We start from the raw sequence: 22,367 nt of genomic DNA on the forward strand, positions 1-22,367 counted from the left end.
ATGAATGGACCTAGAGATGGTCAGACTGAATGAAAGAAGTCAGACAGAGGAAAGCAAGTATCATGTGCTATCACACATATATGGAATCTAAAAAAAAAAAAAAAATGGCACAAAGGAACTTAATTGCAAAACAAAAATAGAGTCTCAGATGTAGAAAACAAACTTCGGGTTACCAAGGGTAAAGGGAGGGGTGGGGAGGGATAAACTGGGAGTCTAGGATGGACACATGCACACTACCGTATATAAAGTAGATAACTAATAAGGGCCTACTGTTTAGCACAGGGAGCTCTTCTCAATACTCTGTAACGACCTATATGGGAAAAGAACCTTTTAAAGAGTAGATATGTTATAACTGATTCACATTGCTGCACAGCCGAAACTAGCACAGCACCGTCAGTCAACTATACGCCAATACATTTTTGGAAATCATAAAAACAAATTAAAATTGAAAAATAAAAGTTTGGCCTCTTTCATTGAAAATAACTACTCCCAGAGAGGAAGGTGTGGAGGGGAAGGATAAAGGACAGCTATTTTTCATAGCAAAGCTTGTGAAACAATTTGTGCCTATGAATAACTTTGATAAAAATACAAACTAAAAAAACTGAAATTTTTTAAAGTTAAAAAAAGTTTAGGTTCTTCTGACCTCTCTCTGACCATTTCCTCCTCTGCAAAACAAGGTGATAATAAAAATACACACTTCCTATTGTTGTTGGGGCAGTTGAGTTAGTAAGTGTGAAAATGCTCAGAAGAGTATTTGTGAACTTTTAGTATTGATGGTTAACTCACTTTTCAGAGAAGGCAATGGCACCCCACTCCAGTACTCTTGCCTGGAGAATCCCAGGGACAGGGGAGCCTGGTGGGCTGCCATGTCTGGGGTCGAACAGAGTTGGACACGACTGAAGCGACTTAGCAGTAGCAACTTACTGTTGCATGAGTGATAAGTCACTTCAGTCGTGTCCGACTCTTTGCAACCCAATGGACTGTAGCCTGCCAGGCTCCTCTGTCCATGGGGAGTCTCCAGGTGAGAATACTGGAGTGGGTTGCCATACCCTCCTCCAGGGGATCTTCCCAATCCAGGGATGAAACCTGTGTCTCTTATGTCTCCTGCATTGACAGGCGGGTTCTTTACCACTAGCGCCCCCAGGGAAGCCTTAGCTTACTATGCTATGATGATTACTGTGTTAGGTAAGCGGGCTTCCCAAGTGGAGAAGCCGCCACATCATGAAGGGTGTGTGGGCCTGGATCTGGGAGAAAAGCCTGGGCTGGAAACGAGTTCTGGAACCATCAGCAGAAGTGCTGGGTGAGATCCTGATGGGAGTGAAAATGAAGGAGAAAAATGGGCCTGGCCTGGGTCCCAGGAAAACACCCTTGATGGCCACAAGGAGCTGAAGAAGGTTGGGAAGAAAAGTGTTCAAAAAGGAGAAGAGGGACTTCCCTGGAAGCCCAGTGTTTAACGGAGGGTGTGCAGATTCAATCCCGGATCAGGGAGCTAAGATGCCACATGTCTTGCAGCCAAAAGATCAGAATGTGAACAAGAGAAATAGGACTTTCCTGGTGGTCCAATGTTTAAGAATCCTCCTGCCAATGCAGGGGACAACAGGTTCGATCCCTGGTCCGGGAAGATCATGCCATGGGGCACCTAAGCCCCTTGGGCCACAGCTACTCAAGCCCATGTGCCGCAACTACTGAGCTACTGAGCGCGCATGCTCCAGAGCCCGTGATCCACCAAAAGAGAAGCCACCACCCCGAGAAGCGCGTGCACCACCACTAGAGAAAAGCCCGCTCAGCAACGAAGACCAAGCACAGCCAATAAATAAATAAATAAACAAATCTTACAAAATAAAACAGAAATAATATTGTAGCAAATTCAACGAAGACTTATAAAATGGTCCATGTTACCAAAATCTTCAGAAAAGAAAGAGAGAGAGAGAGGGCCACAGTGAAAAAGCAGCCTGGAGAGAAGAAGTGTGAACAACTTCACAGGCTGCCGTCAAGGGACACGAGTGAGGCAAGAAATGAGAAGTCTCTGCATCTGGCTACAGAGGCTGTCGGTGACCCTGGAGTGAGTGGTCCCAGGGCAGCGGGGAGGGACCGGGGGCAGCAATATCACCCAGAGAGAGGAGCAGCCCTGGGGAGACCTCAGACAAAATATGGCTGGAGAAGGGCCTTGGAATTCTTGGTGATGAAGAAAATTTGAGAGTGAGTGAGTGAGGGTTGTTGTCATTTATTCACTTAGTCGTGTCTGACTCTTGCAACCCCATGGACTGTAGCCCGCCGGACTCCTCTGTCCATGGGATTTCCCAGGCAAGAATATTGGAGAGAGTAGCCGTTTCCTTCTCCAAGGGGTCTTCCCTACCTAGGGACTGAACCTGAGTCTCCTGCATTGGCACATGGATTCTTTACCACTGAGCCACCAGGGAAGCCCCCTGGAATTTTTTGCCATGAATGAAATTTGAGAGCAAGTGAGCAAGGGTGAGGGGGTTCAGTTCCAAGAAGGAAATGGTGGCAGAAAAATCCAACAAAGAGAAAAGAGAAGTGGCCCAGATCCTGAAGATGATAAAAGACAACTAGAAATGACTCAAACCAGAAGTCTGGGAGACTCGGGGCTAGTGTTATGGACAGAGGCCACCAGCCTTCAAAGAAGGCTGGCCTCTTTGAAGTGAGGTAAGTGAGTCCCTCTCCCACTGCCCTGGGACCACTCACTCCAGGGTCACCAACAGCCTCTGTAGCCAGATTCAGAGACTTCTCATTTCTTACCTCACTCTTGAACCTGACCTTACTGTCACTCTCTTTCCTTAGACATGGATTTCACCCTGGACAGGTGAGGATGGATAAGATAAGAATCCTGGACCAGTAAGACTCCATCCCCTCTCTCACTCTGCTCACATACTTCCATGATGCTTCAGAGAAGAGCCAAGATAAGGTACCTTGCCTTTGGTAAGGAAGACTTGGATCATAAAACTGTAGAACAGAATGCGTCTTTAATTCAACCCACCCGTTTTACAGATGAGGGCTATGAGACTCCAGCCAAGACCTTCGGGTGTCTAAAACTCAAAGCCCCATTTCAATGACTCATGACTTTGACATTTCCAGAAAAAAGGATGAGAGTAAAGGGGATGATATAAGCAAGGAAGGGGTGGGCAGCCCAGTTACTCATCTCTTCAGTGTAGCCAGTCACATCCAGCTTTGTCCACTTGGCTCCCCCAGGGTGTTCAGAGTCCTGGTCAAACTTAGGGCAGGCAGTCAAGGGCAGAGGGGTGGTCTGGGGAGGTTTGAAGACCAGCCAGCCTTCCCACTGCTGACATTTCTGACTCCATATGTTTCCGCTCTGTCTCTGAGCTCAGAGGGGCTGAAGAAGATTCCAGAAGTATGGTAGGGTAGGAGAGGCTGCATCTGATCTATCATGTATGGGCGGGGGATGGAGGTGGTTGTGGGGAGTGGGTTAGAGAAACCAGGACAAAAGCTGTTTTAATTCAGGTCTGATTTGTCTGAGCTAAGTGGAACTGAATAATCTGCAGTTTGTCTCCTGAGCTGTTTTTTTTTCCCCATGGAAATAAGAGAACAGAAAGGTAGTGGGCAGAAAGCCTCAGATTTCTCGTGTGTTTCTACCCTATGCGGCCCACAGGGTTTGACTGGATTTTCCATAGTTTCAGCCTTTCCTCGCTGCAAACAATCCATCTCACTTCTCTGTCTTCAAAAGAACACCTGTCTACCTCACCCCTGAGTTTTCTCAGAACAGAATTTATTTGAATTCTGTCGTGTGGAAACACACACGGGCACGTGGCTACTCAGGAAGGTGTGTTTGTGTGTACACATGCTCAATTGCTCAGCTGTGTCCAACTCTTTGTGACCCCATAGACTATAAGCCCAACAGGCTCCTCTGTGGAATTTTCCAGGCAAGAATACTGGAGTGGGTTGCCACTTCCTACTCTAGGGGACTTCCCAACCCAGGGATCAAACCCACGTCTTCTGCATTAGCAGGAGGATTCACCACTAGCACCAACTAGGAAGCCCTGTCAGGAAGATGCTTCTCTTCAAAAGCCTCTGGTTCTCCCTACACTCCTGGATCCCTGGGCATGGAGTTCCAGTGTGATGGAAGATTTGGATCAATGGAGGATTTTAGCCAATGCCTGCAAAGCGTGGGACATGGAAGAGAGAAGCAGGCATAGGGTAGTAACATCTTGGTTGCGCTGGGTCTCCGTTGCTGTGCTTGGGCTTTCTCTAGTTGCGGTGAATGGGGTCTGCCCTTCCTTGTGGTACACAGTCTTCTCATTGTGTGGCTTCTCTGTTGCAGAGCTCAGGCTCTAGCATGGACTCAGTAGTTGTGGTGCACAAGCTTAGTTGCTCCACGGCATGTAGGAGCTTCCTGGACCAGGGATAGAACCCGTGTGCCCTGCATTGGCAGGTGGATTCTTAGCCACTGAACCACGAGGAGAGTCCCAGGTAATAACATCTTGATGGCAGAACAAAGGAGCTCTGATAATCCGAACATTTGTATCAGTGTGAACTGGACATGGAACAACAGACTGGTTCCAAATAGGACAAGGAGCATGGCAAGGCTGTATATTGTCACCCTGCTTATTTAACTTCTATGCAGAGTACATCATGAGAAACACCGGGCTGGAAGGAGCACAAGCTGGAATCGAGATTGCCAGGAGAAATATCAATAACCTCAGATATGCAGATGACACCACCCTTATGGCAGAAAGTGAAGAGGAACTCAAAAGCCTCTTGATGAAAGTGAAAGTGGAGAGTGAAAAAGTTGGCTTAAAGCTCAACATTCAGAAAACAAAGGTCATGGCATCTGGTCCCATCACTTCATGGCAAATAGATGGGGAAAGAGTGGAAACAGTGTCAGACTTTATTTTTGGGGGCTCCAAAATCACTGCAGATGGTGATTGCAGCCATGAAATTAAAAGATGCTTACTCCTTGGAAGAAAAGTTATGACCAACCTAGATACCATATTCAAAAGCAGAGACATTACTTTGCCAACAAAGGTCCGTCTAGTCAAGGCTATGGATTTTCAAGTGGTCATGTATGGATGTGAGTTGGACTGTGAAGAGGGCTAAGCGCCGAAGAATTGATGCTTTTGAACTGTGGTGTTGGAAAAGACTCTTGAGAGTCCCTTGGACTGCAAGGAGATCCAACCAGTTGATTCTAAAAGAGATCAGCCCTGGGATTTCTTTGGAAGGAATGATGCTAAAGCTGAAACTCCAGTACTTTGGCCACCTCATTGGAAAAGACTCTGATGACTCTGATGCTGGGAGGGATTGGGAGCAGGAGGAGAAGGGGACGACAGAGGATGAGATGGCTGGATGGCATCACTGACTCGATTGACGTAAGTCTGAGTGAACTCTGGGAGTTGGTGATGGACAGGGAGGCCTGGCGTGCTGCGATTCATGGGATCGCTAAGAGTCGGACATGACTGAGCGACTGAACTGAACTGAACTTTTTTTCCCAGTTTTATTGAGATATAATTGACCCATAGCACTGTGTGAGTTTAAGATATACAGTGTAATGATTTGACTACTGTACGTCATGAAATGATGACCATAAGAGGCTTAGTGAACATCTATCATCTCATGTATGTACATCATTAAAGATGTAGAAAAAAATTTTTCCTTGTAGTGAGAACTCTTAGGATTTACTCTCAACAATTTTCATTTATAACATACAGCAGTGTTAATTTTATTTATCACATTGTACGTTACATCCCTAAGACTGGGTCCAGTGGTTAAGACTCCACAGTTTCAATGCAGGCGTCACGGGCTCAATCTCTGGTTGGGGAACTAAGATCTCATATGCCCTGCCACAGGACCAAAAAACAAAATCCCATAATACTTATGTGAAAGTTTGTACCTTTTGACTACCTTCATCTGATTCCCCAGCCCCTACTCCCTGCCTCTAGTAGTAGCCACAAATCTGATCTCTTTTTCTGAGTTTATCTGTTTCTTTTTGGAATGTAATTGACCTATAATACTATCCTGCCTGGTACAAAACATAATGATCTGATATTTCTATACATCAAAATAATCACCATGATAAGTCTAGTTGTCATCTGTCACCATAAGAAGATATTACAAGGTTATTGATTATACCGCCCACACTACATTTTACACCCGTGACTCAGTTAGTTTGCAACTGGAAGCTCACACCTCTTAATCTTTCTCACTTATTTCTCTCTCTCCCATTTCCTTCCCCTCTGCCAACCACCTGTTTGTCCTCTGTGTTTAGGACTCTGTTTCTGTTTAGTTACGTTTGTTCATTGGTTTTTTAGATTCCACATACAAGTGAAATCACCAAGTATTTGTCTTTGACTTATTTCACTTAACATAATACCTTCTAGGTCCATTGGTGTTGTCACAAATGACAATATTTCATTATTTTTATGACTAAGTAGCATTCCGCTGTGGGGAAGGCAATGGCACCCCACCCCAGTACTCTTGCCTGGAAAATCCAACGGACGGAGGAGCCTGGGGGGCTGCAGTCCATGGGGTCGCTAAGAGTCGGATACGACTGAGCGACTTCACTTTCACTTTTCACTTTCATGCATTGGAGAAGGAAATGGCAACCCACTCCAGTGTTCTTGCCTGGAGAATCCCAGGGATGGGGGAGCCAGGTGGGCTGCCGTCTATGGGGTCACACAGAGTCGGACACGACTGAAGTGACTTAGCAGCAGCAGCAGCATTCCACTGGCATTATATATATATATATATATATATATATATATATATATATGCCACTTCTTTATCCATAAATCTGTTGGTGGACACAGATTGTTTCTGTATCTTGACTATTGTAGATAATGCTTCAATGAACGTAGGGATGCATTTTTTTTTAATTAGTGTTTTTGTTTTCTTGAGATAAATACCCAGAAGTGAAATTTCTGGATCACCTAGTAGTTCTGTTTTCAATTTTCTGAGGAACCTCCATAGTGTTTTCCAGGTGTCAATATACATTCCCACCACCCACAATAAGAGCAAAAACAGTGCATGAAGCTCCCTTTTCTCCACATCCTCCTCACCACTTAATTGTTGTCTTTTTAGTAGTAGCCATTCTGACAAGTGGAAAGTGAAATCTCACTGTGGGTTTGATTTGCATTTTCTGATTATTAGTGATGTTGACTATCTTTCCACATGCCAGTATTCCATTTATATATCTCCTTCAGGAAAATGTCTACTTAGGTCTTTTGTGCAGTTTTCCAATGGGTTATTTATGCCACTGAGCACTTTCCATCTATTCGTTCATTGAATCTTCACAGCAGTCCTAAGTGAACGGGGCTGCTATTACTCCATTTCACAGATGCAGAAGTGAGGCAGAGAGAAGCTGAGTCATTTGCATCTGTTTGCCCAGCTAGTACAAGGTTTCAGGATGCTGAAGGTTTCCTCACATTGCTGATAATGTCACTTCCCTTCTCTCTCCCCGACCTCCAGCCTGGGTAGCATTGTTTCACTCAGCCATTCATCCCATACATCAGAGCTGCTCATGTGATTCAGGCTGCAGGCCGGCTGCTGGGGAAGCAAAACACACAGGAAAGGGAGCCAGCCTTCAAAGAGATCATACCCTACAGGGGAGATAGTAGTCTGATGCATTCAAATAGAAGTTTTGCTAGACTTCAGAGTGACCTGGAGAAAGTGGTTAATTCTGCTTCTCAGAAGAAGAAGCTTAGATTTAAAAAAAAAAAAAAAAGGAATAATTTGATGTGCCAGGGGCTGAAATGGGGACGTTAGACCTCTTCAATGAAGGGATTGTGCTCTTCCAGGAAGTACCCCATCAATATCTGATGCATGCATGAAGTTAAAGAAAGGTAGTGCTGGGCCTTGCCCAGCATTCCAGTGTTTAAGCCCTCACCTTCCAGTGCAGAGGGTGTGGGTCCGATCACTGGCCAGGGGGCTGAGATCCTACATGCTTGGTAGCCAAAAAAACAAAACAGAACAATATTATAACAAATTCAATAAAAACTTTTAAAAAATGGTCCACATCAAAAAAAATCATTAAAAAGAAGAAGCGGCAGCACTGATTCTCAGCAAGGGAAAAGGGAATGAGTTCCCTTGAAAAGAATCTGTAGCAGTTCCCCTTCTAGGCTTCCCTTGTGGCTCAGCTGGTAAAGAATCCGCCTGCAATGCAGGGGACCTGGGTTCGATCTCTGGGTTGGGAAGATCCCCTGGAGAAGGGAAAGGTTACCCACTCCAGTATTCTGGCCTGGAGAATTCCATGGACTGTATAGTCCATTGGGTGGCAAAGAGTCGGACATGACTGAGTGACTTTCACTCATTCACTCATTCCCATCCTCACCCAAACCCTAACCCTAACCCTAGTCACTGCTGCAGCTCAGTTATAAGAGAGGAAAATAGCACTGCTTCCCTCTGATGCTGCAGTTGCTATTAGCTGATGGGGAGGGGAGGGTTCCCAGTCTGTCTTCCTTTGTGGAGAATCAAAGGTGATGCCCTCTGGCTGGGAACTGAGAGAAGATGCTCTTTCTCCCTGTCTCACCAAGGATGGGCATCAGAACTGGAGGAGGCCCTACTGTTGGGTGTGTGGATGGATGGGTAATGGAAGGGCAGGCAATTTGCCCATGGATGGGTGGGCGGGTGGGAGGGCGCACACCAGGGGCATCTGCACAGATTTGAAGTTCATGGACCAAGTGCTCAGCCCAGATCCCCCTGAGGCCTGTCCAGTGATTGGAAAAATCAGAAAGCTGCCTCTGAACAAGCCAGAAGCAGCCTTTCCAGGAAGCAGACTAACTTGAATTTGGGGGCAAACTTGGGATAAAATAGCGATATGTTTAGGCTGAGTTAAGGCTACCGCAATTAAGTGGAGGAATAGAAGGATGTTAGGGGACACAGCAAACATGCACGTGGTGGAGGAGGAAAGTGCCAGAAAGATAAGGATGAGTGAAGAAAGAGGAAGAAGCTGGGCACTCGTGCATTGGCAAAAAAAAAAAAAAACAAAAAAACAGAAAGCAAAAGGATTGTCTTTGCTCAAATTTTCACAGCTGACAAGAGATTTTGCTGGAATAAAAACAAAATCTTCATATTTCATTTATAGCTAAATTCTGTGGGGAAAAAAGGGAGGGAAATGAAAACCTGCCATTGGGAAACAAGAAAGAGCAGAAATGAGGTGGTCTGAGTAAGAGGGGTTGGGTCTGAAGTGTCGGTGATAAGCCTTATCTCCTGATTTTCTCTTCAAGAGACCATTGCAACTCCCATCTAGATGCTCCACGGTCAGCCCTCAGTTCCCAGCCATGGCTGCAGCCCACAGAGGTGAGATGGCATGACTGTCTAGTCTGACGGACAGGTAGCAGGCTGGCTTCCTGAACTGGTCCCTCTAGATGATGGGTGAGTTTTTTGAGCTGGTTGCTACAGACTGTGGGGTCAGAGTTCTGTGTCTACCCACTGTCCATTTGTGAATTCAGTCTCTCTGTTTAGGAAATGCGAAGTGGTCACATATAGTAGGGTTTCCCTGGTGGCTCAGATGGTCAAGAATCTGCCTGCAATGCAGGACAACTGAGTTTGATCCTTGCTGGGGAAGATCCCCTGGAGAAGGGAGTGGCAACCCACTCCAGTTTTCTTGCCTGGAGATTCCCATGGACAGAGGAGCCTGGTGGGCTACAGTCCATGGGGTCATGACTGAGCAGCTAAGCACACACGCATATAGTCAGATACTATATGAGCCTGAAGAAATCTATTAGAGTGCAGGAAAACAGGTTTTACTTACTTTTGGCTGCTTTGTGTCTTCATTGCTGCACGCAGGCTTCCTCTGGTTGTGGTGAGCCGGGGCAACTCCCTAGTTGCGGTGCACGGGCTTCTCATTTCTGTGGCTTCTCTTGTTGCATGGCACACAGGCTTCAGCAGTTGTGGCACACAGGCTTAGTTGCCCTGCAGCATGTGGAATCTTCCTGCAGCAGGGGTGGAACCCGTGTCCCCTGCATTGACAGGCCACTTAACCACTGGACCACTAGGAAAGTCTGGGGAACAGATTTTTTGAGAGCTCTGTCTCCTGGTAGAGAGCTTGAGAACAGGAAGCTGGGTAATCCAGGCCTATTCGTTCATTTACTCAACACATATATTTAGCAATTGTTTGTTCCAGGTTCCAGATCTTGTCCTAAGAAAGTGAGTCTGGTGCTGTGTGGTCAAAGACTGGGACTGAGAGAGAGTATGGGGGAACACAGATACATGCTGATCTGTCCCAATAGATCATGTTGAGGCCTCAATCCCAATGTAATTACTAATCACATTCTCTTTCATTTTCAAGTCTTCCCTGGTGACTCAGATAGTAAAGAATCTGCCTGCAATGCAGGAGACGTGAGTTCGATCCCTGGTTTGGAAAGATCCCCTGGAGAGGGGAATGACAATACACTCCAGTATCCTTGCCTGGAGAATTCCGTGGACAGAGGAGCCTGTTGGACTATAGTCCATGGGGTTGCAAAGAGTCAGACACGACTGAGCAATGAACACACTTCACTTTCCAAAGGGTCCTAGTTGGTCAGCCTAAATATGGTGCCTTTGAGAAATACGAGGTTGAGAGGGGAGGGCAGGGGCAGGTGAGCTACAGAGGTAAGCAGAGGCCAGTGCACGCAAGGCCTCAGAGGTCCCTTTAAATATAACAGGCTCGGCCTCAGAGGCACGAGTGGTCCATGGAGTGAGCTGTCCTGCTTACAGGGCAACTCTGCCAAGCGGTCACCTTGTTTTGTCAAACATTTCCCATTTTTCAAGAGAAACTATAAACCTGAATTTCCGTGAGAAACCTCTCCCTTTTAAAAGGTCAGGAACTAATCAAAAACAAGGAAACAAAACCATGAGTGCTAAATAAAACCTGAAGTGTGGATTTGGGCCAAGGATTGTCAGTTAGAAATCTCTTTTCTAAACTGTAAGTATTAATATCACAAGCTAGAATTAAGATTGCCAGGAGAAATATCCACAACCTCAGATATGCAGGTGATACTACTCTAATGGCAGGAAGGGAAGAGGAACTAAAGATGAACAACCTCTTGATGAGGGTGAAAAAGGAGAGTAAAAAGCCTGGTTTGAAACTCAGCATCCAGAAAACTAAGATCATGGTATCTGGTCCCATCACTTCATGGCAAATGGATGGGGGAAATGTAGAAGCAGAGACAGCTTTTATTTTCTTGGGCTGCAAAATCACTGTGGACAATGACTACAGCCATGAAATTAAAAGACACTTGCTCCTTGGAAGGAAAGCTATGTCAAACCTAGACAGCGTGTTAAGAAGCAGAGACATCACTCTGCTGACAAAGGTCCATATAGTCAAAGCTATGGTTCTTCTAGTAACCATGTATGTATGTGAGAGTTGGACCATAAAAAAGGCTAAGCAACAAGGAACTGATGCTTTTGAAGTGTGGTGCTGGAGAAGACTCTTGAGAGTCCCTTGGACTGCAAGGAGATAAATCAGTCAATCTTCAAGGAAATCAACCCTGAATATTCCTTCCTTGGAAGGACTGATGCTGAAGCTGAAGCTCCCATATTGTGGCCACCTGATGCGGAGAGCCAACTCATTCGAAAAGACCCTGATGTTGGGAAAGACTGAGGGCAGGAGGAGAAGGGGGCAACAAAGGATGAGATGGTTAGATACCATCACCAACTCAATGGACATGAATTTGAGCAAACTCCGGGAGATACTGGAGGACAGAGGAGCCTGGCATACTGCAGGGGTCACAAAAAGTCAGACTTAGCAACTAAACAACAGCTAAGTAAGAAAAGAAGGGTGGAGGTTGCAGAGATTTATTCTGAACCAAGGGATCCCCAAAAGTAAAACCAAGGACAGACTTTCCCAGGTTTATCTGATTCTTCACCAGAGATTTATGGTCCTGTTTATTAGTAACTTTGGGGTCATGCTAGGGTAATTTGTCACTAGAAATAATTTACTTTTTAACCCATCATTAAGCTCCTCCTAGCTGGCTGAATTCAACACAAGCTTCCAACTCAAAGAGGCTATGTGGACTTTGAGCCTTGATTGCTTGTCCAAGGACTGCTGCCTGGAGGTACAGAGGCCCTCTCTTTTCCTGGGTCAGTTAAGGACTCTGGAGATCTTGAGGTCTTTTTTCTTTCAATTTAAGGAGGAAGAAAGTCATTTTAAGGGTTCTGAAGTCAGAAAAAGAAATTGTGTAGAACCATTTCAAGGTGGACTTCCCTGGTAGCTCAGGTGAAGAATTCGCCTGCCAATGCAGGAGACATGGGTTCAATCCCTGGGTCAGGAAGATCCCCTGAAGAAGGAAATGGCAACCCACTCCAGTACTTTTGCCTGGGAAATCCTATGGACAAAGGAGCCTGGAGAGCTAATAGTCCATGGGGTTGCGAAGAGTCAGACATGATTTAATGACTGAATAGCAACAAAGATACAAAGTGCCATTGTCTTATCGGTCACCCTTTGATGACATCTTATTGCATTTTGAATAAAACTGAAACGCCTCACTCTGGCTCACAAAGCACATATGCCCAGGCTCCTGTCCACTCTTCCAGCCCTGACTCTGCTGCCCTCTAACTGGAAGGCTCCTGCCCCTACTTGAGTCAGGGGTCACCTCCCCCAGGAATCTTCCCTCACCTGTCCTCTGTCCTATCACATCTGGAACAGATGTCCATCTAAGCCATAACTTCCTTGTCTCTCAATGAACTGCATGTACTGGCCATTTTTATCAACCTCCCTCACTCCTGCTGCAGGCCATTCCTCTGAGGCTGTCAGGACAGCAAAAGAGAAAAGCTACGGAACCAGACTGCGCCAGGTTTGAATCCCACCTCCATCCCTTCCTTATCTGTATGAAAAGTGAAAGTGTTAGTTGCTCAGTCCCATCCGACCCTTTGTGACCCCATGGACTGTAACCTGCCAGGCTCCTCTGTCCATGGGATTCTCCAGGCTGGAATGTTGGAGTGAGTAGCCATTCTCTTCTCCAGGGGACCTTCCTGACCCAGGGATGGAACTGCAGATTCTTTACCATCTGAGCCATCAGGGAAGCCCCACTTAGCGTATGACCTCAAGCAATTAGGATAATCTTGCAAAGTGAAATTCAGAGTAAATACCAAGGTATGGCCACTTAGCAGGACTGGTGTGACAAGTAGGGTGGGTGCTAAGGGCCGAGTGGTGGGCGCTGTATTGGCGAAGGTTGGGAGAAGGGCAGTGGGAGAACTCCCCAGAGGAGGGAAGGCTACCTAGAAACAGGTAACAAAACTTCACCTCTACACACTCGGGAAAGCAAGTGCTATTGGTGCCCTGCCCTGATCCCTGCAGGCCGTGCCAGGGCACGGCTATGCTCCCTTGGTGGACTTCCAACCGGCAGCATCTGCAGCCCTTTCTCTGGCCACCAGAGCCCGCTCTGCCTACATTCAGAGCTGGCTGGAAGTGTCAGGGAATTAACACTTCCTTCTCAACTAACAGCACTCTCAGCCAATAACTATGGGGCATGGTATATCCATTGAAAAAGACCCTGATGCCGGGAAAGATTGGAGGCAGGAAGAGAAGGGGACGACAGAGGACAAGATGATTGGAAGGCATCACTGATTCAGTGGACATGAGTCTGAGCAAACTCCGGAAGACGGTGAAGGACAGAAAAATCCTGGTGTCCTGCAACCCATGAGGGTGCAAAGAATCAGACGAAACTTAGCAACTGAACAACAGCATGGTACATCTGTCTGTGTACCTTCTCTGCACAGGTAGGAACTGTTGAGATGGGTGTTCTACTTTATCTCCCAGACCTCCTCAGCCGAGTTACACTTGACAAGCTCATAGTGGTACCTCTGTTGATAATACACCCTTTACTGTCTGCCTTTCCCTCCCAGCTCACGTTCCTTCCCTATTGGTATTCGCTGGGGTCTCTCTTAAATAAGTATCTTTCACTCAAATTCTTCTCTTGGGATTGCCTCTCAGATAACTCAAATTTCTGGGAATGTATCTTATAAATTAGCTTACACATACGCAAAAACCACATACATTCAATTTATTAATCCACCATTTTTGTCACTGTGAGATTGGAAATAATATATCTCCCGGGCTTAGGATCCACCCACATAGTAGAATACAGAGCCACTATATAAAAGAATGAGAAAGTACTTTATATTTTGATTAAAAAAACAATGTCGGAGCCATATTCATGAAAAAAGCAAGATGTAGAACAGTATAAATAACGCATGATGCCATTTGTATCAAAAAAGTTGTGTGTGTGTGTTTGCATATCCCTAGAATCATTGTATAAAAAGAGGGGAAAAAAAGAATCTTACCGAAGGAGACCTCCAAACACATAACCTAGACTACCCTTTACAAGAGACCTGAATGGCTGGGAGATCAGAGTGGAAAGGAGAATCTTCTCATCATACACCTTTGCACGTTTTTTGACTTTGATACTACAGACAGGTTCATCTATTCAAAAAATAAAAGTGCCATTAAAATAATAAATAAGTGAGTACACAAAGAAAAGTGCACCATTGTGCACTGAACACATCAGCTCTAGTGTGGAATGGCTCAGCCCCAGCTGCTCGGGCTCCTGCCAGCCTGCAGGCTCACCCACCAAAGTAGGTCCTACCTCCTTCAGGGAGGATTGTTGGCCTTCCCTTTGTGTTTACCGGCAAGAGCTGCCATCACCTCTGCCCCCAAGGAAGAACCAGTGGCACCTTCATCCACACACAAGGATGCCCAAGCAACTCGCTTTGGCCCCAGACTTTGTGCCGAAGGCACTTATCTTGGTTCAAGAGTTATCTAAGCCACACACACAACTCACACTCATGAGCGCACGTGCACACACACACACACGCCTGTGCACACAGATGAGAATGGCAACGCATGCAGGTCGCTCCTGAGTGAAACGTCACAGCCCCGATTTCCTAACAGAGGTGTCCACCCAGCAGCTTGGGCACCCGCTGTTTGGTTGCATCATGTCCTGTCTGCTGCAAGGGAGGCCACTTGTGGGGAAGGAGCTGCTACTGGGGGGTGGCCACATCGGGACCAGCTTCAGTCATCATGTCCTTGTACTGTCGTTTGAAGAAGCCGAGCTGTGGAGGCAGAAGCAAGTGAGTGAGGGCACCCAGGCTGGGGGAGGGGGGTGGGTGAAAGCCACGCAGGACGGGCAGGGAGACCGCGGGACCAAGAGATGCAAAGAAAAAACGCGGCGGGGTGTAGGAGAGCCCTGGGGAAAGTGGAGCAGGAAGGGCATTGCTATTGGGAAAGGAAAGAAATAGAGAACATAAGAAGGACTACTCCTTATATAGTGAATGTACCAGAGACCATTCTAAGTTCCTAGAGTTATGAAGCCAATGACCTCCACAAAATGGGTATTTCCCTAGTGACTCAGACGGTAAAGAATCTGCCTGCAATACAGGAGACGCAGGTTCAATCCCTGGGTCAGGAAGGAGAAGGAAATGGCCACCCACTCCAGTATTCTTGCCTGGAGAATTCCATGGACAGAGAAGCCTGGTGGGCTACAATCCATGGGGTGGCAAAGAGTTGGACACAACTGAGCGACATTCACTTACACTTAGTCTCATTGTACGGTTGAAGAAACTGAGGTTCTGTGACACCCCCCACCCCAGGTCACCCAACTGGCAGCAGAAGGGGGAGTTGACAGTGCTGAGTGAGAAGCAGCGGGGTGGGGAGGGGAGCAGGCAGGAAGAGGGTCCCCGGGGAGTTACCTTGTACAGACCGGCAGAGATGAGGGCCAGGAGCACAAGTCCCCCTCCCGAGCTGCCCACGATCAGCGGGACAGGGTTATGTATTTCGTAGGACTCCACCTTGGTCTCTGTCTGGAGCAGGGAGAGGGGGAGGGGTACACCAGAGGAGAAAGAATCTGGATTTCTGGGGGTTCCCCAGTCAGACCTTGTTGCTCCCTGAACCCCATGCCTAACCCCTCCCTGTCCCCTGTCCCCTCCAGGCCCAGCGCTCACTCCTCCTGCCCACTCTTCTCTCTCCCCCACAAGCCCAGCCTCCTCTCCTGCCTCTAATGGTCGCTCTGTGTCCCAGACACACACCTGGGCCATCACAAATGCGTCCTGCCCTGGAAGCAGGGTGAACTCTGACTCATCAAATAAGATCTCCGCTTTGCTCACAACTTGAAGGTGGTTGTGTGAAGTCTGTGGGAGAGAGAGAGGATGGGAGCTGGACCCCTAGGCCCTGAAGGATCATGACTCATGCCCAGCCGAGCCTCGGGCCCCCACAGACCTTGATGTACCAGTCAAATGAGAGGTTGCTCTGGAGGGTGACCTTGAACTCCTCCTGGACGCCAAAGGAGGGGATGGCACACTGGATTCTCTGGCAGACGGCAACGGAGCAGTTCTGGGGAAGGGGGGGAAGAGACAGGTGAGCACGAAAGCTGGATGCGGGCCATGCCCTGTGAGCCCAGGCTGCTCAGTTGAGAGGTGGTAGTGAGCACGGGGAAGGGGTGGCCCAGAGTCTGCGTGCAGCCCCAAGGTCGGGGCTGTCTCACCAGCACCGGGCTCTTCTTAAGCTCCGCCAGGAAGTCAGAGTGACGAGGGGCAACCTCCGTGGTGTGACATCCACTGGACATGTTCTGAGGAAAAGGGACACGGTGAGGAAGGGATTGAAGTGAGGCTCCTGGGTCCACCCTCCAGGTCAGGAGAGGGTCGGGAATGGCTCCACAGTCCAACGAAGAAGCAGAAACGATTTTAGGAAAGACCAGGGGGCTGTGGAGGGAGGAGCTGGGCCCACTCCTCAGATCCGGCTGGGCTTACCTGGGAGAAGGTGACTTGGGGCTGGGACCACACGGTCACCTTGTTCAGCCGGATGGGGATCCAGAAGACCACACTGATGGGCAGTTTCTTCCGGCCCAGGTTGTTGAACTGTGTGGTGGGGGAAGGGTGGGTATTGGGGCTCTGGCTTTTCCACCCCGACCAGCAACTAGAATCAGGTTCCCCACTCCCGAACATCAGGGGAGTCCTGGGAGGGGGCCCAGGACTGAATAAGGCCTCACAGACCCAAGCACCCTGCTTTATGATGCAGGAGAGTGTAATGGTTAAATACCCACTCCTGAGCCAAACAGGCTGTCGTAAGCAGCAGCTCTCCCACTTACTAGGGGTGACACCGCGGGACGCGTTCTGTTAAACTCTCTGAGCCCCAGTTTCTTCATCTATAAACTGGGGGAGACGACGTGCCTCCGTCACAGAGTCATTCGGAAGATGAAGAAAAAAGTAATTACATGCATGTGCGTGTACACATGCGTGCTCAGTCACTTCAGTCCTATCCGGCTCTTTGTGACCCTATGGACTATATCCTGCCAGGCTCCTCTATCCATGGGGATTCTCCAGGCAAGAATACTGGAGAGGGTTGCCATGCCCTCCTCCAGGGGATCTTCCCGACCCAGGGATTGAACCTGGTCTCCTCCACTGCAGACAGATTCTTTACTGTGGAGCCACCGAGAAGTCCCATGTATATACATATGTGTGTGTGTACATGTGTGATGCACGTGCTTGTGTGTGTGTGGAGTCAGAGCAAGCTTAGAACAGAGCCTGGCCCAAAGCAGGTACCTCATGCGTGTTTCCCATCATTATTATTTTTTGTTTTGACAACACAACATGTGAGATCTTTGTTCCCTGACAAAGACCGAACCGGTGTGCCCTGCAGTGGAAGAGTGCAACTTTTTTTAAAGATTTTTTGATGTGGACCATTTAAAAAAGTCTTTATTGAATCTGTTAAAATACTGCTTCTGATTCACATTTGGGTTTTTTGCCCTGAGGCATGTGGGATCTTAGTTTCCTGACTAGGGATCAAACTTGTGTCCCATGCAGTCAAAGCAAGGAGTCTTAACCACTGGACCCCAGGGAAGTCCCTCCCATTGTTCTTTCCTGTCATCCTGGTTTCCCTCCCCAGGCTCCTTCTCCACTCCGCACCTGATACTGATGCTTCATAACGTGTCTGGTCTTCTCTGAGGCTGTGAAGTTGAGATATTTGGTGGAGGCCTCAAGGCTGATGGGAGAAAGACGAAGGGGCAGGAGGTGACAGAACATCAGGGGAGTCCTGGGAAGGGGTCTCGGGCTAAAGGTGTTAATGGGAGAACAGACACACAGGAAACACAACTGAGACAGCGAGAGCACGATGGTGTGCAAGGACTGTGTCAGGGGACCTGCATCGTGTGCCAGTTTGGCCCCCCCAACACACACACAAACGCACACGTGTGCACACATAACTTCAGACACACACAAGCACACGCGCACAGACTCGCACACAGATGCTCGATGCACCATGTCCAGCCCTGGGGTGAAAGCAGAGCAAAAAGCCCCGGAAGCCAGTACCTGGTGACCACCATGTACACAGCGTATTTCACAGGCAGCTCCAGCTGAAAGTGAGTTTTGTTGTTCCCTGGCATGTTGTTTTCACTGAAGGGAAACAGAGAGCTCTGACCAGCTCTTGAGAATTGAGAATCAGCCTTTCCTTCTCCTATCTCTCCCTCACCCTCTAGCACCAACCAACCACTGAGTCCTGTCCTCTCAGCATCTTAAACACTGTCCTTAAAATCCTAAAGAGGAAATAGAAATTGTAGGGAAGACCAGGGCTGCCCCGTGGAGTTCAGGCCCATCCCAACTCACCTGGATGGATGCCTGGAGCACCTTCTTTTTCTCACTGGTCCCCTGAACTCAAAACCACTCCTGCCCTAATCCCCCGCCCTCCTGGAGAGAGATCTTTCTAGCATGCAAAGGTGATCACGTCCTGTCCCTCCCAAGTTCAACTGCAAACTCCCTAATAGCACCTGTCGGTCATTACATGAAATGGGCCATATCTAACCAAGTCCTTCAACTCTGCCTCCTGAGCTCAAACTTAGCCTGACGTTTGCCGTATCCAGGCATGGCTTGGTTCACACTTTCTTCTCTCTATATTTCTGCCCACCTTCAATTTGTGCCTTTGTTGGGGTTCCCTGGTGGCTCAAATGGTAAAGAATCTGCCTGCAATGCAGGAGACCCGGGTTTGATCCCTGGGTTGGGAAGATCCCCTGGAGAAGGGAATGGCTACCCACTCCAGTATTCTTGGCTGGAGAATTCCATGGACAAAGGAGCCTGGTAGGCTATAGTCCATGAGGTCACAAACAGTTGGACATGACTGAAAGACTAACACTTTCTTTCACTTTTTTTGGCTAACTCACAGCCCAAATGAATCTTCCTCTCTGAACACCAAACTCCCAACAACACTGGACATCATTCATCTCATACTGTATGGTAACCCTCAACTTTCCTGTCCATCCTTGCCACTAAATTATAACCTCCATGAGGCAGGAACCACAGCCATCTTGGCTGTTGCTATCCCATCAGCCTGGGCAACATGCCTGGCATGTGCTGGGTGCCCAGTTGGCGTTTCTTGAGTGAATGAATGAGCTGAAGGGAGAACCAGTGGGGAGAGGGCAATGGTTCACCATCAGCAAGGGGCTGGGACCTCAAAATTGATGATGTGGTGGGAAGCCAGGCATAGCTCACCTGGTAACACTGGTCTTGAGAAGTAGCTTGTTTCCAAAGTAAGTATCAGGGTTCACATCAAATGTGACGTTAAAGGTGATCTGGAGTTGGAAAAAGGAGAGACGGTGAGAAGAGTAAGAAGAGAAGAAACATCCCAGATGTCCATCATCTGAAGAATGGGTAAATAAAATGTGGTACATCCGTACAACAGAGTGTTATTCAGCAATAAAAAGAATCAGAGTATTAATACATCTTGCAACATGGGTAACCCTTGAAAGTGTGATGCTCAAAGAAGCCATCATATTGTATGATTCCATTTATATGAAATATCCAGAACAGGTGAATCTCAAGACAGAAAATAGATTAGTGGTTGCCTAGAACTGGGACAGATGGGAAGACATGGGCTGATGGCCAAAGGGAGCAAGGTGTTTGGGGGGGGCGTGGTTATAAAATACTCTAGAACTACCCAGGTTGTCCAGGGGTCAAGAATCTGCCTTGCAATGCAGAGGACTCGAATTCAATACCTGGTCGGGGAATTAAGATCCCACATGCCTTGGAGCAACTAAGCCCAAGTGCTACAACTACTGAGCCTGTGGACCACAACTAGAGAGTTCATGAGCTGCAGCGAAAGATCCTGCATGATGCAGAGAAGACCCCACATGCTACAGGTAAGACCCAATGCAGCCAAACAAATAAGTAATATTTTAAACATTAAATTAAGAATATAATACTCTAAAATTGATCACGCTGATGAATGCACAACTTTGTGAACATTTCAAAAGCCACTGGATTGTATACTTTTCTCAATTTGTTCATTTATTCATTTTTGACTGCATCAGGTCTTGGGGTGTGTGGGCTCTCTAGCTGTGGCACTTGAGCTTAGATTGCCCAGTGGCATGTGGCATAGGATCTTTGTTCCCTAACTCAAGATCAAACCCGTGTCCCCTACATTGCAAGTCAGATTCTCAACCACTTGACTGTCAGAGAAGTCCCTGGACCATATACTTTAAATGTTTGTGTTAGTCGTTCAGTCGTGTCTGACTCTTTGTGACCCCATGGACTATATAGCCTGTTAGGCTCCTCTGTCCATGGAATTCTCCAGGCAAGAATACTGGAGTGGGTTGCCATTCCCTTCTCCAGGGAATCTTCCCAACCCAGGAATCAAACCCAGGTCTCCTGCATTGCAAGCAGATTCTTTATTGTCTGAGCTGCCAGGGAAGCCCAATGGGTGTAGCGTAATGGTAGATGGATTTTATCTCAGCAAAACTTTTTTTCAAAAAAAAAAAAAAAGGAGAGAGAGAGAAAGAAAGATCTACTTTTAAAAAGAAGAAGAAGAAGGGAATTCCCTGATGGTCCACTGGTTAAGATTTCATATTTTCACTGCCAAGGGCCTGAGTTCAATACCTGGTCTGGGAACTAAAATCTCACAAGCCATGCAGTGTGGGAAAAAGGAGAAGAACTAGGGAAGAATTCAGAAGAAAACAAAGGAGAAAAAGGGAGGAGGAGCCAGCAGTCTGACCTCCGAGTTGTCTGGGAAAATGGGGTGGTTTATGCCGCAGCTTAATCTCCTCAAGATTCCAAACCCTTCGGTGGAGACATCAGACTCACAGGCCAGGCGCCAGAATCGATGTGAGCGCTGGTTCTGGAAGGCCAGGGAGGCAGAGCTGGTGAAGTCAACCAGCAGCCACGGGGCAGGGCAAGCAAAGTCAGACAGAGCCTGAGAAGGGTTTGGCTACCTGGCTGCTTGACACCCTCCGGAAGGACAAGCCAGATGGGTAGAAGAAGGTGACCTGAGTTCTGTAGGAGTCCTCGCCCTCGTTTCTTACAGTCACCGTCACGTTCAAGTCCCGGGGACCACCCACCACCAGGGTGTCCAGGCTGTGGAAGGAAGAAGCCAGGCCATGAGAGGCTGGGGGCTTCCCTGCAGTGAATGTGCTCTGTAGGGAAGGAGGCACAGATACTGGGAGAGAGAAGATAGTGGATGAGGCGGCAGCAGCTGCTCTGCGCCAGGCTCCCTTGCGGGCCAGAACAGAGCACCAGGTCACGGTGCAGGTTTAGGGGTAAAAACGAGGACAGGGAACTCACCCCATAAAATTGAATGTAATGCTGAGGTCATCCTGGCAGATGGTGTCATTGCCACAGTTCTTCTCAAAGGGAAGCTGCCAAACACGGAATATGAGAAAAACAAAAGGAAATCGGGACAGGATGTGAAACGAAACAGTAAAGTGAAATCTTGAAATAAAGTGAAAATGTTAGTTGCTCAGTCGTGTCCGACTCTTTGGTACCCCATCCTGCCAGGCTCTTCTTGCCTGTGGGATTCTCCAAGCAAGAATACTGGAGTGGGTTGCCCTTTCCTGCTCCAGGGGATCTTCCCGACTCACCGAGGCTGTGAAGAGTCTCAGAGCATCCACACCCAGCACTGGCCTGAGGCCCCCATAATTGTGCGCGGGCTCCCCCACCAGAGAGAAGTTGAGGCGCAGAGAAATGGGGGTCACTGAGTCCTCCACACAATCCTGAGAGACAGTGGGGGGTTGGTGATCCAGCCTTCTCAGCTTCACAAGCCCACCCCCTGCTTGGTGGACCCAGGAGGGTGGTCACCCCCTGCTCACCAGTAACCGGAGCGTCAGGGTCTCGCATTTCTGACTCAGCCTCAGCGTCTCTACATGTCTGCGTGTGTTGTTCTGTGTGTCATCAAAGATGGCCAGGGAATGGGGGCGACCTGGGTCCAGAGCCAGGTCATAGGTGATAGTGCTCTGGGTATCTCCTGAAGGGGCGGGGAAGAATGGTGGTAAGGAGCCTGGCTTTGGAGTCAGACTGGCAACAGGTGGAGGCCCTGTTCCTCTGCTCCCCAACTGACCAACTTTGGCCACATTAGCTGACCTCTCTGTGTCTCTCAGTTCCTTATTTTAAAAAATTATTTCCGTATTGATTTGGCTGAGCCAGGTCTTAATTGCAGCACACAGGATATT

The 22,367-nt window shown here is 47.9% G+C and overlaps 1 protein-coding gene across 1 annotated transcript in view; it reads right to left on the reverse strand.

Moving 5' to 3' along the window:
* Nucleotides 1–14,911: 14,911 nt before the first annotated feature.
* Nucleotides 14,912–22,367, reverse strand: part of LOC128066359 (integrin alpha-M-like) — a 43,309-nt gene continuing 35,853 nt past the window's right edge. Inside the window, exons 17-30 of the mRNA XM_052659378.1 lie at nucleotides 22,008–22,162; nucleotides 21,780–21,911; nucleotides 21,484–21,557; nucleotides 21,135–21,276; nucleotides 20,918–21,040; nucleotides 19,420–19,499; nucleotides 18,247–18,330; nucleotides 17,845–17,920; nucleotides 16,690–16,797; nucleotides 16,425–16,508; nucleotides 16,160–16,273; nucleotides 15,970–16,071; nucleotides 15,634–15,744; nucleotides 14,912–14,997 (exon numbers count right to left, since the gene is read on the reverse strand). Of these exons, the coding sequence (XP_052515338.1) occupies nucleotides 14,926–14,997; nucleotides 15,634–15,744; nucleotides 15,970–16,071; nucleotides 16,160–16,273; nucleotides 16,425–16,508; nucleotides 16,690–16,797; nucleotides 17,845–17,920; nucleotides 18,247–18,330; nucleotides 19,420–19,499; nucleotides 20,918–21,040; nucleotides 21,135–21,276; nucleotides 21,484–21,557; nucleotides 21,780–21,911; nucleotides 22,008–22,162 (1,457 nt within the window). The 3' untranslated portion in view covers nucleotides 14,912–14,925. The remainder of the gene's footprint in view (nucleotides 14,998–15,633; nucleotides 15,745–15,969; nucleotides 16,072–16,159; nucleotides 16,274–16,424; nucleotides 16,509–16,689; nucleotides 16,798–17,844; nucleotides 17,921–18,246; nucleotides 18,331–19,419; nucleotides 19,500–20,917; nucleotides 21,041–21,134; nucleotides 21,277–21,483; nucleotides 21,558–21,779; nucleotides 21,912–22,007; nucleotides 22,163–22,367) is intronic.

Source organism: Budorcas taxicolor, chromosome 2, assembly GCF_023091745.1.
Source record: "Budorcas taxicolor isolate Tak-1 chromosome 2, Takin1.1, whole genome shotgun sequence".
Lineage (NCBI taxonomy): Eukaryota > Metazoa > Chordata > Mammalia > Artiodactyla > Bovidae > Budorcas > Budorcas taxicolor.